Here is a 15,235-nt window from a genome sequence, read left to right on the forward strand (position 1 = left end):
GAATGACACTATCAAATATTCTTGAATAAACACCAACAAAAAAGAAAACTCAAGGTGATTAAAGTCATGATAAATTAAGATTTGGCAGACAGTGTAATATTAGTGTGATCACCAGTATCACAGACCTACACTGGATACAACAGAATGCTAAGAAATCTGAAGGATCTTGTTAAACTTTCCATCCCCACCATAACGTACAGTGTCAATGGCTTTGCCTTAATATGGTTAAAGGCTCTGGAGTTAGTAAGAACTTTTTACGAAAAAGTAACTTTAAGTACAATTTTAAGGAAAAGTAAGGATTACATCACAAATTCTTCCACTAAATAAATAAAAGCTTCAAACCAACTTTTTCAATTCTTTTTGCTACTGGTAACTTTTAAAAATAAAATATCCTTGAAATGGAAATGTGGTTTTATGATAAAATTTACACATAATTTGTTAAATGTCTGACCCACAACTTGCTAAGAAGTCATGGATCATGCCTTTTAAGGTCATCTTCTCTGATATCGAAGAGCATCCAAAGAACACTCATCTGAAATTTGTTTTCATTTATGTCTTATAAATAATCCAGTGGATTTTATTTCATTCTAACAAGGAGGAAATATGAATTACTAAACCTCTGGCAATTCTATCCACCTTACATAGTATCTCTATTTTAAATAGTTTGAAAGAAGAGGAGAAAACGTTTGCTTTTATTCAATTAAATTCACCAGCTTCCATTTTACATTGAATAATAAAATAGAAACTTTATTACATTTTGCATATCTTAAAATACAAAAAATACGGGGCAGAAAATTTAAAAAACCAGTTTTACAGATGTACATGCTAACAATGTTCTACAATTCCATTTTGCATTTGTATCCAATACATTATACAAAAGATTTATAGTATTTGCATACATAAAAAGAATTAAATAAAGCATTCAGATATTTCTATGATCTAACAGTGCAATATGCATATACTTGGAAGAAAAATACTGATTTCCTGAGTAACGGTGTTGTAATTCAAAATAAGAATGATACCCATCATAATGCACCATTTAAATAGACTTCTAAAAACTCCACTTTTACCCTGTAATTCTTTGACTGGATCCTCTCTTCATAGTATTTCTGAAACATCCTTCATATTCCCAAGTAGGTAATTTTAGAAATAGATACCTTAAAAAGAACTAATAATTAAGTAGTGGTTCATTTAAAGAATTCTTCAAGCCACTGAACAAGCAAGTAGAGTCCAGAAAAAAAAAAAGCTTTAAACGGTAAGTCTTTTGGAAAAGTTCATTTAGCATTACAGTCTTATAGTTCTAATGTGGCCAGCCGACTGTATAATCCATTTTAATCTATCTTTTGAAGACATGAATCCCATAATTTTCTAGGAGTAGGACGGCAAAAACTTTAAATGGCATCCAATAGTTCAAAACAACCCTAACTATCTGTACCCAGACTTAAAAAAAAATAATAATCTGCTCTAAAAATAGCAGATTTTTCTTCACTTACAACTCCATTTTTTTTAAGTGAACCAAACTCATTTGCGGTTGCTAGCATATATATATATTACATATATACCTTCTAATGTAAAGCATCCAAGTAAATTCAAAGAAGAGTTTCAACACAATTAAAATCCACAATATCAAACAATAACTCTTATTAAGTTTTATAAACTAACCTGTGTTTGCCACAAATTTTGATGTATACTAGTACTTTTTAAAAGCTAAAATTATTCTAGACCTGTTAAATGCTTAGGAAATTTTTTTTCATTTAAAATGACCCTTAAAGATTAGAATCTAAAAGTCTATATATAAGATATATATAGAATTAGATATAATTCAAATATATAGAAAAAGGAAACTGCCTGATTGTGTCATAAGGATATGTTCTATTTCCTTCAAGAGGCCATTCTACAAGACTGAAATGGTTTTTAATCAAGTACACAGTACACTTCACTACCTTACGTAACTTATTTTGAAATCAGACCTACCACGATTTCAAAGTACCACTAGCAAAAAGGAATCACTTGACTGTAATTTCATCAATTCGATGTAAACAAAGTTCTTCATTCCACTCTAAAATAATCCATTTTTCTTTCCTAAAACTTGATTTTTCAGCAGGCGTAATAAATACAATGTAAACCAACCAAGTTAACACAGCATAAAGTCGAAAGATCATACATATTTTCAAGATGCTAAGGCACATTAAAATAATTTTAAAATTTCAAACTAAAAAGTTACTCAAAAAATGATTTTGCTACAACTTCCAATATTAACATTTTTCGTTAATTGTCTAAGGTCCTTTAATATATGCAAGGGCTTTAATGTTTGACTTCTTTGTCCTGTCTTTTTATGATACTTTGCTCCTGAAAGTACATAAAACCTCATGTACCATATGTACTTTTTCACCCCACTTGTTACCAATATTGGAGTTTGAAATATAAAATCACTGGTCTAAAGCTGAAACATTAAAAATTAGTAAATAATGCCCAGAAAATGAAGTGGTATTATATACCTAAAAGTACATACTTTATTATACACAAAACAGGCAATCCAGACTCCACCAAATCTTACTTCTAATTAATCATTTTGGTTACATTTTTAAAACACACACTTTAAGAAATTAAATGATGGAAATTAGTACACAAATGATGTTTACTTAGCCAGACTGTATCTGATCCACAGCAAATCTTAAGAAGTAGCACTATCAAGCCCTTTCAACTGATCTACACACCTTTAGCCTCTGCTGCCCAATTTGATGCTATAGTTCAGAGGAAAAAAAGGTTTAAGTTGAACATTTTCTCTTTGAAAAATATAGGTTAATGGGTCAATCAATAATTTGTCTGTTACTTTCATGCAAAAGGTCTCTCTCATCTTTGCTTTTGATTCATGAACCAATTTCTACAACAGATCTCAGAGGCAGACAATGAAAATTTGTTTTAACCCCATGAAGTTGTGCTTGATAGTGAAGGTGGAGATGAATTTATACAGCCTATGTTATGAATCCTATTGGACCATCTGAAATAATACTTAATTTTAATTCTAAAAATTAAATTAGCTTACATAAGTAGTATTATAAGGCATTAAATGTAATTAAGGCATGTTACTACAAGTAACACAGCAACAACTTATCACAGTATGTGAGGATTTAATTCCTAAATAATGCTAATCTGTATAACACTTTTCATTAAAGAATTACAAAAGTGCTTTCAAATAACAGAGGCCAATATAGTCACTTAAAAAACAGAAGCAGAGGCACCAAGCTTTAAGAGATAAAGATCACTTTTAGGTCTTGACCTAATCCAGTGTTCCAGGGACCAAATGGCAACTTCCCAACCATACACATTATTTTAGGGGCTTATAAAAGTTATTTTGCCTAATATATTTAATATTAACAACCTTAAGCCAAAAAATAATTACTTGAAAAATAAAACTTAAACATAACCAGTCTTGAATATAAAAAATGATACATTTTCCAAGTTAAGAACTTCCTAGACCCATATTTAAATTCATTTCTGCTTTAAGCATTGATACAAGATATATGGATTTACAACTCTCAATATCAATGACCAACTGTAGGAATTTCACACTCAATCTATTTGTAAATGGCTCCAAAAAAGGGTGAAAAACAAAAACATCTTCAATCTCCTTAACTTCTGCCTTTAAAGTGGTTATTGAATAGAATTGATTCATCACACTCCAAGATTCACGTGATCATTAACACTGTAAGTATGAGCTCACTGCTATGTTTTGTGTTGAGCAGCAGGTGACTGAGAATCTTGACTATATAGTTTATGATCATGTTGGCCAAAGGGTATTCCCTTAGTTGGACCAATTCCATTTTCCATTTCTCTCTGTTGTGATGGGGGTGTGACTCCTGAATGCAAATGTGAGGAGGAATCCACTGTTGAATGATGACTAACATCCACTTTAGCTAAAATTTCATAATACAGCAAATAAAATACTGGCGTTATTATACCTACTATCAACATTATCACTACGGCTGTCCACCACCCTATTCCCCAGTCTGCTCCATAATAAGGATCCTTACGTTGAATGTTTTTGTTATCAGGTTCAAAACGTATTTGTTGTGCTGTTAAAGCAGATACCACCTCATTAAGGTTCTCTCTTTTGGTGTCTGTACATTTTACAATTTGTTCTATGTCTCGGTCTACTTCTTTTAAAAAGCTACCAGCTGACTCACTGGAAGAAAGAGAATCATTAGGTGGCAAAATTTCCTGTTGTTCTGGAACATACTGGACAGATGACGGACGTGAAGCCTGTCTTCCTTTTGGAGAATAAAGTGTTTCAGTCAATGAACTAAACTTTTTAACTGGAATTTTGATAGACCTAAGGGCAAAAAAGTCTTGATCGCTGATGAGATTATTAACCCTCTTGATATCTGCTACCTGTAAAAAAAAAAAAAAAAAAAAAAAAAGCAACATTCAACTGAATTTTCAATCAAAACAGAGGTAACAGTATTCATTCATCCCATTACTTTTGAAAGGAAAAAAAAAAGGTAGAGTTTAATTATTAGTAGTATTAAGTTATCACACCCAGAGAGGTTTTATTTGTGGATAACAGTTCTATACCACTCTTGATCTACCAGTCTTAGGAAATCACTAATTACTTTTTACTGTCACTCATGTATTAACACAAATGTTAGGTATTTAAGTAGATCCTGGAATCCTTTGATATTTCTCTTTGTACATCATGCACAAATATCACACTTCTGCTGTTTGTAAACAATGAGAAGGAAGAATTACAGTTATTTATGTTCTTTCATTCTTACAATTAGAATATAGGCAAATATCAACTTATCCAACTAAAACTACCATACTTTATCAAAACAAAGATGCCATCAACTCTAAGATGTGCCATTATTTATCACTAAGGAAAAAAAATATTGAGGGTGCCACCATTCCACTTTCAAAGATGTTAAAATGTATCAAAAAACATGCACCTTAGATAACGTATTTCCCTTATTTGTCTTCTAATGACATTTTCCCTAACTTCTGTGTTCATGCAGTATTCAACCACCCCCAAGATGAGTCATTTTTTATAAGCTTTCCCTATGTATTATACAGTCTTCAACCTGTCTGTATATCCTATCTACCTGCCATTGTGAGGAGGGAGAGCATGGGAGTATTCCTCAGATTACCTGTTATTATGCTAGGCCTCCCATAATCTTTGAGTGATTAGTCCCATTCATGATTTCCATCAACGCTTTAACCTAAGCCCTAGTCATTTATTCCTTGATTGATGTCAGAGAGGTAAAGTGTGTCTAGGATAAAGCTTTTCTGGCTTGGTCAACTCAGTGGATAATAATGTCATTTACTGAGATATAGAACACTTTGGAGGGAGAAAAGAAAATAAACACAGATTATATACGTGTTGACCTTGAGGTGACTGAAATATCTAGGTGGAAGTTATCCAACAGGGAGTTTATATGTCTGAAATTGGAAAGAATGATCTCATCTAGAAATATTGACTTGTGGATTATCAGCAAAAAATGGTAAATGAAGTCACAAGTGTACACAGATTCACTAAAAAAGACTAGGAGAAAAAGGTGATAAATGAAAGATGACTGAAGAATGCCAACATTTGAGGGTTATGTTGAATAAGAGAAATCTACAAAGGAGATTAAGAAAGAATGGCCAAGGGGTGGCTGGCTGGCTCAGTCAAAAGAGTGTGTGACTCCTGATCCTGGGGTTGTGAGTTCGAGCCCCACGTTGGGTACAGAGATTAGTTAAAAATAAAATTTTTAAAAGCAAAGAGTGGCCAAGAAAGCAATATACAATGGTGGGTTTGACTATCTGGGTTTGACGGATGGCTATGATACTTTCTAGCTCTATGATTTGGGGCAAGTTGTTTAACCTCTCTGCAATGAAATTTCCACATATGTAAAATGACAGTAATAACACTACCTACCACATAGGGTGTGGCAAAGATTAATAAATTAAAACATATGAACATTCAAATAGCAACATATAGTACATTATGCAAATGTTAGCTGTTATTAAATATTACTAGTAGGAAAATCAGAAAGCTGAAGAATCAAGGAGGTCAAACAAAGACGGTTTTTAGGAGGGGGTGGTGACTGATCAACTGCAGATTTCTGATCAAGTTCACTGAAGAATGAGAGTTCCTGTTGGAAAAATCAACTCCCTGGAAGTGTATATGTGGGAAGAGGATGGAGAGGAAGACTGAGGAGTAATTAGATAAGACAATAAAGGATGCTTTGAAAGTTTATGACCTCAAGACTGTTTAAGGCAAATAAAGACTCACTGACAAACTCCAAAACCTGACCCCATTCTCTTTAAATGTTTGTTTGGTATTGTCTATTCTGACTAGTAACTACTCCATACTCTTTCTAAACCAGGCTTCCAAGTCTTAGTGTCTACCTAGGTTCTCACTCTAATTATCCCTATATTCTTCATTATACTAACTTCTTTGGTTGCATTTAGGATTCCAACCTTACAATTTTTATGCTCTTGTCAGTTTTATGACTGGCATATTTTTAATAATTTCTAAAATTGAGTACTTACAAGAGGAATACAGCACTAAGTACCCTATTTTTATTTACTTTTTTATACACTATGTGAAGTGAATTAAAAAAAAATTTTTGTTTAATGTTTATTCATTTTTTTTTATTTTTTTTTAACTTTATTTTTGAGACAGAGAGAGACAGAGCATGAACGGGGGAGGGTCAGAGAGAGGGAGACACAGAATCTGAAACAGGCTCCAGGCTCTGAGCTGTCAGCACAGAGCCCGACGCGGGGCTCGAACTCACAGACCGCGAGATCATGACCTGAGCCGAAGTCAGCCGCTTAACCGACTGAGCCACCCAGGCGCCCCTGTTTATTCATTTTTGAGAAAGACAAAGTGCAAGTGGGGAAGGGTCAGAGAGAGGGAGACACAGAATCTGAAGCAGGCTCCAGTCTCTGAGCTGTGAGCACAGAGCCCAACATGGGGCTCAAACTCACTGACTGCGAGATCATAACCTGAGCCGAAGTCAGACTCTTAACCAAGCCACCCAAGCACCCCATAAGTACCCTATTTTTAAAGTGATAAATACTTTTTTAAGGTTCTTCCTTTTTTTGCTGGTTCAGCTCCTGGTAAAAGGGAGCACTGCTTAACTCCCTAACACTGTTGTATCAATCTTCCTTATTGTAGACAAGACCTTCTTTCCTCTAATGTTAAGCTAACTGCCCTTTCATCATTCTTCATTTTAAATAAGGAATCAGCTGACTACCCCCAAATAATCTCTGTAAACTTCTTCTCTATCATTAATACACATATTTTAGTCCAAGCCCTGATCATCTTCACTTGAATTATTCCAACAACCTCCTTACTGGGTTCCCTTCCAACTCACCAGCAGGTTTCCCTACCATTTTGTAGTACTCTTGTTAAACCTTATAGCAGTGTTCTTACTATATAGATCAAACTTTTCCTCAGTTCTCTCAAAGTGCTTCATCCCAATCAGTCTACGCCCCTCATTTTTGAAACATCTATTAAACTTCCTCTGTTGTTCACCTTATTTTCTCCTTAAAATCTTCTCCATATCACTGTCCTATACCTTTCTCCTCATATACTCTAGTCATATTTTTTTCCTTTTCACCTCATTGGAAATATAATCTATTTTTAATCATTCATATAGATGGCATTTCAAACTTCTCTTCTTGTAAGACAATTTATTAGGTTCGTTTAAAAAAAAAAAATCCATGTCTTTCTCTAATAAAGCTAGTGGACCACACTTTTCTCTTGAATCTCCACCTTGGTAATTTCAGCCTGGCCCCTAATTTTATTTATTTATTTTTTTAATATGAAATTTATTTTCAAATTGGTTTCCACACAACACCCAGTGCTCATCCCAACAGGTGCCCTCCTCAATGCCCATCACCCACTTTCCCCTCCCTCCAACCCCCCATCAACCCTCAGTTTATTCTCAGTTTTTAAGAGTCTCTGATGGGTTGCCTCCTTCCCTCTCTGCAACTTTTTTTCCCCTTCCCCTCCCCCATGGTCTTCTGTTAAGTTCCTCAGGATCCACATAAGAGTGAAAGCATATGGTATCTGTTCTCTGTATGACTTATTTCACTTAGCATAACACTCTCCAGTTCCATCCACGTTGCTACAAAAGGCCATATTTCATTCTTTCTCATTGCCAAGTAGTATTCCATTGTATATATAAACCACAACTTCTTTATCCATTCATCAATTGACGGACGTTTAGGCTCTTTCCATAGGAGATATTTGGCTATTGTTGAAAGTGCTGCTATAAACATCAGGGTGCAAGTGCCCCTATGCATCAGCACTCCTGTATCCCTTAGGTAATCTTAGTTACTATCCATCATCAACCTTCTAAAGCACATTTTGTAAATTATTTCTCTACAAAACATGAATTCACATGTTTATGTTAAAAATTAAACCAGATAGGGGCGCCTGGGTGGCGCAGTCGGTTAAGCGTCCGACTTCAGCCAGGTCACGATCTCGCGGTCCGTGAGTTCGAGCCCCGCGTCAGGCTCTGGGCTGATGGCTCGGAGCCTGGAGCCTGTTTCCGATTCTGTGTCTCCCTCTCTCTCTGCCCCTCCCCCGTTCATGCTCTGTCTCTCTCTGTCCCAAAAATAAATAAAAAAACGTTGAGAAAAAAAAAAAATTAAAAAAAAAAATTAAACCAGATATACTATGACATAATAATAAATGGTACTGCCTCCATGAACAAGTTGCAAACCCCCCGCCCAAAATCCAGCTCTTATCTCATCAAGAAATGTGTTTCACTAAAATACTTTATTAAGTTTTTAAATAAAAATTCTTAATGTGTCTGTTTTGAACAACTATGAATTGCAGTAATTATTTTTTAAAAATACATAGAACCTTAGGGTCACAGGAAATATTTAAAAATTCAGTTCATATTTGTATATATTTGGGGGTGCCTGTATGGCTCCGTCGGTTAAAAATCTGACTCCCGATTTCAGCTCAGGTCATGATCTCATGATTCGTGATATCAAGCCCCATGATGGGCTCCAACCTGTCAGCTTGAGATTTTCTCTCCCTTTCTCTCTGCCCCTCCCCACTCACGCTCTCACTCCCTCTCAAAATAAACATTTAAAAATAAGTAAAATAAATTTGTATGTATTTGTATAAACAAGTTTATAAATATGTATGATACTATTATAGAGAACTATGACAGGTAACCAATAAAAGGCTCTCAAGTACAAAAATATACATTATAGAAGACTGTGGAGGGAGGATGAAAATTTTAATCAAGGAGAAAAAGGAATGATAAAACTTTTATGCTAGTAAAAGTTTCATGCTTATACACTGGGGCACCTGGGTGGCTCAGTCAGCTGAGGGTCCAACTTGAGCTCAGGTCATGATCTCACAGTTTTTGAGTTCGAGCCCCACTTTGGGCTTACTGCTGTCAGGACAGAGCCTGCTAGGGATACTCTGTCCCCCTCTCTCCCTGCCCCTCCCCAGCTCATACTCTATCTTAAAAATAAACATTTAAAAGGAGAGAGCGAGAGAGAGAGCATATAAAGAGTATTCTAACAGTCTAATTTTTAAATATCAATAGTGAAAACATTTTTGAAATTATATCCTTTAAGTCATTAGGAAGTATTTAAACTCACTTTAAAATGTGCAAGGAGGTACACAGTAAATACATTTCAAAATTCTACTAGGAGTATGACAACATAAAGTTCAAAAAACAGTTTCCGTATCAACGTGTTTACATGAAAACAGATTTCGCACTAAGGATGTAAGATGGCCATAATGACACATATATAAAATGGATATAAAGAGTTTAGTATTATTAAAATAAAAATATACCTCCCTTTTTATCAATCCTACTTTGGGGAACCTACTCCACAGAAATAAAGGTAGCACCATTTATTTTTAATTAAAAAAATTTTTCTTTAATGTTTATTTTTGAGATAGAGCACAAGTGACACAGAGAAAAAGGGACACAGAATCTGAAGCAGGCTCCAGGCTCTGTGCTGTTAGCACAGAGCCCGACCCCACAAACCTTGAGATCATGACCTGAGCAGAAGCTGGACACTTAACCGACTTAGCCACCCAAGTGCCCTGTGTACCACCATTTAAAGATACAGTGCTGATGATATTCACCACACAATTCAAAACATGAAGAAAATCTTGAGTACATGATAGAATAGTTTAATATCATGGAATATCCATACTATGCAATACTATGTAACTATATAAAATGAGTTAGATGTGTAAGACAGTGAGGCATGTCTATGATATATTAAGAAATGAGGGGTGCCTGGGTGGCTCAGTAAGTTAAGTGTCTGACCTTGATTTTGGCTCAGGTCATGATCTCATGCTTCATGAGATTGAACCCCTTGTCGGGCTCCATACAGAAAGCTTTCAGCTTTCTGATTGGGATTCCCTCTCAATCTCTCTGTCCCTCTCCTGCTCATGTTCTCTCTCTCAAAGTAAATGAATAAACATTACAATAAAACAAAAAGGAAGAAATAAAAAAGACAAAAGCAACTTGCAGAGTAATAGGCACAGTATACACCAATTTTTTTAATGTTTTTATATATGTATTTTTTTTGAGAGACAGAGACGGGTGGGGGGAGAGAGAGCGCACACGTGTGCATGTGCACATGAACGGGGGAGGGGCAGAGAAAAAGGGTGATAGAGGATCCAAAGAGGGTTCTGCCCTGACAGCAGTGAGCCAATATGGGGCTGGAACTCACCAATTGTGAGATCATGACCTGAGCCGAAGCTGCATACTCAACTGACTGAGCCATGCAAGTGCCCCAAACCAATTTTTAAAAACAAAAATTGGGGCACCTGGGTGGCTCAGTCGGTTAAGCAGGCAACTTCAGCTCGGGTCATGATCTCACAGTTCGTGGGTTCAAGCCTCATGTCAGTCTCTGTGCTGACAGCTTGAGAACATGGAGCCAGCTTCGGATTTTTTGTCTCCCTCTCTCTGCCCCTCCCCAGTTTGTACTCTGTCTCTCTCATTCTCAAAAATACATAAACACTAAGAAAATTGTTTTTTGGTTTTTAAAATTTTTTTTTATCTTTTTTTTTGTTTTTTGGGTTTTTTTTAACAGAAAAACAAAAAATCACCAACACCCCAAGTATTTTAGATAATACATATTTATATTTATATATTACACATATTATTTTTATAAGCACAAAAAAAGGTATGGAAAGAAACACCCCAAAGTGTGTTATTTCAGGAAGATGAGGCAGAAAAAATTTTTCCTTATATATTTCTATATTCTCTTAAAACCTGAGTAAGGAGACAAGATAACACATTTGGGTGTCTTTTAATACTGAAACTAGACTCATGGATTTAGAAATAAATGGAAATCCAAGTATTCACTTAAAAATTTAAAAAGTTAACATCTACCAACATAATACAGTTTTCTACGGAAAGAAAGGAAAAGACAAGATAAAAGCACAGAACTTACTTCAATTTGTGCTAATGAACAAATAATTTATTTTGGACAGCATTATGCAAAATCAAATTCAAACTTACCGTACAACAGTACTGAAGGGCTATTGCATTTAAAGTATCTCCTTCCTGTATATCTTTTGTTAATACTATAATGTCATCAAGTCTATCTCTTGATGTACTTCTTCGGATTTTCTCTTTTCCTCTGGATCGAAGCTCATACACTTCGGCATCCTCCTCCAGCATGTCACTGTCTGTACAATTTCCAAATGCATGTACTTGACCACTTGAATGAACTCCTGGAAGAGGAAAACTACGATTCTGATGTCTCCCTGCCATGTCAAAATCTGAGGGGGAAAGAAAGAGAAAACTCTGGAATGTAGCTGATCCATATGACTGAGTTACATGAATCTTACATTCAGGACACATTATACATATATTTTTAAGAATGATTTTAGTTATTTAAAAATTTAAGTTTGAGTTTTAGAGATGTTAAAGTGCAAAGAACATATCTGGCAGCAGAAACAATGAGAGAGGAGGAAGAGGTAATCCATTCTTATAAACTATGTATCACCAAAAGTGGAGGTGATAAACATTTTCACGGAAGTAAACAGTTATTTTTTAAGGTCAAAAAATTAAGTTCCCCTTATTCTGAGTATGTGAATAAAATTAAGGAAACTTCTGATCATATATGTGCAATTTATAATTCTGATAAATCAAAGTACAGGTTTTATATGTACAAACCAAACACTTTAATAAATCCAAATATTCTGGCTTGTTTAGCATTTTAAGCTCATATATCTTTTGTACTACCTATCTACCTCCTTGGATCAAGTGGACTTCAGTATTTATGTTTAGTATATATAGCATGTGCTTTCTATATAGGTCATAATTTTGCCCTAGACCAAGGATTCTTATTTTTTGAAAGTTTTTCACCAACATTTATCAAAGTCCTCATCCAACTCAATTTATGGTCGATAAAGTCTGAATATAGTTTAGGCCACTACATTCATTTCTACATCAGAAAAGATACTCTTAAGAATGAGCACTGGCCTAAATTAAAAGCATACATCAAAAAGCGTGTATCAATGAGTACTTTTTGTTTACTTGTATATGCACTCTCAACTGATCTTCAACAAGCTGGCCTATTCTCATTAAAGACAAAACAAAAATAAAAAACTAATTCCACAGGTCCAGTTCTTGCTTCATATTACATGTTCACATAAGAAAGAAAGTATAGTAGATTGCTTTCAGTTATTGTTGTGAAAGATGGAAAGAAGTAGACAAGGAGTAAAAGGCATTTTGGAGATAAAATACTTAGGACTTAATACTGTGACTCAGATATCAAGAGACGAAAGAAGTTAAGAATTATGCCAAGATTGCAGATTTGCATCATTGAGGAAGTGGTGATGCCATTCTCTAGAATACAGAACACTGGAAGAAAAGTGGGAGGCTAGACTATGATTATAAATTCCTTTAAGACAGCCCAAAAGAATGTGAAGTAGCCCAGCAGGCTACATAGTCAAATTCAGAAAGGTCTGGGCTAGAAATATAATCTAATGACTCATGTGCATAGGTAGAAACCGAAGCCGTATGGGTATAAAGGAGACTACCTAGAAAAAGCACAGAATAAGAAAAAAGGAACCAAGACTGAGCCTTGAAGAACTGCTTGCTACGTGTAGTAGTATGTGAGGGAAGGAAAATCAGCCTGCAAAGAATATGGAAAAGGAATATTCAGAAGAAGAAACCATAAAAATATTATGTCATGGAAGCCAAGCGCAAATGGTGTCTTAAAGGACTTAGTTCAGTTGTGAATACTACAGACAAATATGAAGTGACAAAGAGAAAAAAACAAACAAAAAACAACTCTCTGACTCTGCTGTACAACAATGCAATGCTTTAAGAACTCAAGGGTTTTTATTAGACCAACCTAGATAACTAATAGTTACATGTTAAGTAGACTTAAAATTTAAGAACCACTTAATATACACTAATTTATTTTTTTTTAATTTTTTTTTTAACATTTATTTATTTTTGAGACAGAGACAGAGCATGAACGGGGGAGGGTCAGAGAGGGAGGGAGACACAGAATCTGAAACAGGCTCCAGGCTCTGAGCAGTCAGCTCAGAGCCCGATGCGGGGCTCGAACTCACATACCGCGAGATCGTGACCTGAGCCGAAGTCGGACGCTTAACCCACTGAGCCACCCAGGCACCCCATTATACACTAATTTAAATGTGGCCATACTTCCCTTTAGATTCTTCCTCCCTAATAATTTGTTGTTAGAATCCCAAACTGGCTTAGAACAGTTGAAATTCAGTGAGCAATGTGCAAAGCCATTTTACATATTGACATCAAACTTTCTCCAGAGTCTATTGCTAAATACTAAATAATAGGACTAGAACTTCATCTCACTATCTCTTATCTTGTGTAATGAAATGCAGGCAGCAGACTACCACAAAGTGGATACTGTTTTTGAATAATCAAGAACTGGTTGTGACTCCAATGGAAGTGGAAAGCTAGTCACAGGCCCAAGCAGATAATTATCTAAGCCGACTATACAGAGAGCAGAAAGTACATAGTATTCATCTCATCTGGCTCAATTTTCTTCACCTGTTTTAATTCTTAGGGTAGGGGAAAAAAAACCCTGCATGCCACCTAGATTACAAACCATGGCAAAAAGTAATTACCAATGGATACGTTATTAAAGCATTTAACCAGCTCACTCTGTAACTGTAAATTGTTTCCCAAACACCTTCATACTTTATAGTAACTGTTGTTGGGTGTTTTGCTTTGACATTCTTTAAGCAGATAGGGCCATAGGGTCATAGGGCACAAGGTAGTTCAGCACTGGGATAGCAGTAACACAGGGACTGTATCCGCCAGGGGCAATTCAGGTTTTAAAAACTTCTCTTCCTCTCTATTCCACACACCTAGACTTTTTCTTTCCCTGTTTACATGATGATTAAATCTCAGGTTTTTACGCCACACCGTCACACTTGGACGGTGTGGACGAGATGTTGCCAACATATATTGTCGTGGGGTAAATGTAGTGCTTAGGTTTTAAATGCGTGTCTCTGAGAACCCAACAGGTAGGAGTCCTTCCTCTGACCCTGTTTCCCCGAGAGTGTAAAGAGGGGCTTCGGTGGGGTTGGTGGCGAAGATCTCCTCTGCCTTGGGGTCTCCTACATGCAGGCCAGGATCCGAGTCCCAACCGGCGGCCCCGGCTACACCTGCGGCCGAGGGCTCTCCGCCATCTCCAGCGAGAGTGTAGCAGGGCCCAATCCCGCCGACCGCCATCTTTACCTGTTCGGTTAGCAGCGGGGACGCAACGAGGAGCCCGCTGCCAGGTCCGCCGCCGCGGCTCCTGTCCCGGGCAAATTCATGACCAACTCTGCGCTTTTGGCCGCCCCTGCCCTCTGCCGCCACCGCCGCCAACGTCTCTGCCTTCCGGGCCGTGCGCCGCCGCCACGTCCGCAAACCTGCCGTGCGTCATCGCGTCAAGTGGGCGGAGGTGGGCAGAAGAGGGGGAGGAGGAGGAGGAGGCCGGAGGTGGAAACAGGCGGGGAAGGAGGAGGGCGGGGACGCGAAGGCGAGACCAGACCCGGAGGCTTCTTAACCACTGGCCTGCGCCTGGCGCGCAGGCGCAGAGACGCCGCCAGGGCCGCGGGGGCGGGGTCCGAGTTCCAGCTCCGCCCATATCTCCTCTCCTTCGGCCCCTACCCCGCCCCTCACCCTCCGTGATGGTAGCTCCGAGGGCCAACCCCGCTGGTTAACCCGGTGATCGGGAGCTACCTGCCCGCTGCGCCTTTGTCCTTCGT

General features: G+C 37.0%; 1 protein-coding gene across 1 annotated transcript; it reads right to left on the bottom strand.

Annotated features, from left to right (window-relative positions):
• Positions 1-719: 719 nt before the first annotated feature.
• LYSMD3 (LysM domain containing 3) lies at positions 720-15,035 on the bottom strand. The gene is made up of 3 exons (XM_043593477.1): positions 14,721-15,035; positions 11,499-11,761; positions 720-4,392 (listed from the first exon to the last, which is right to left on the bottom strand). Exons 2-3 carry the CDS (start codon positions 11,751-11,753, stop codon positions 3,727-3,729), a joined length of 921 nt encoding a protein of 306 aa, XP_043449412.1. The 5' UTR covers positions 11,754-11,761; positions 14,721-15,035; the 3' UTR covers positions 720-3,726.
• Positions 15,036-15,235: the final 200 nt, after the last annotated feature.

The sequence above is a fragment of the Prionailurus bengalensis genome, chromosome A1 (genome assembly GCF_016509475.1).
Source record: "Prionailurus bengalensis isolate Pbe53 chromosome A1, Fcat_Pben_1.1_paternal_pri, whole genome shotgun sequence".
Lineage (NCBI taxonomy): Eukaryota > Metazoa > Chordata > Mammalia > Carnivora > Felidae > Prionailurus > Prionailurus bengalensis.

Excerpts from the sequence above, each read along its gene's own strand:
- LYSMD3 (XM_043593477.1), bottom strand. The coding sequence starts at position 11,753 with ATGGCAGGGAGACATCAGAATCGTAGTTTTCCTCTTCCAGGAGTTCAT. Across the intron at positions 4,393-11,498 it reads CCCTTCAGTACTGTTGTACG|GTAGCAGATATCAAGAGGGT; the intron begins GTAAGTTTGAAT and ends TTTTTTTTACAG.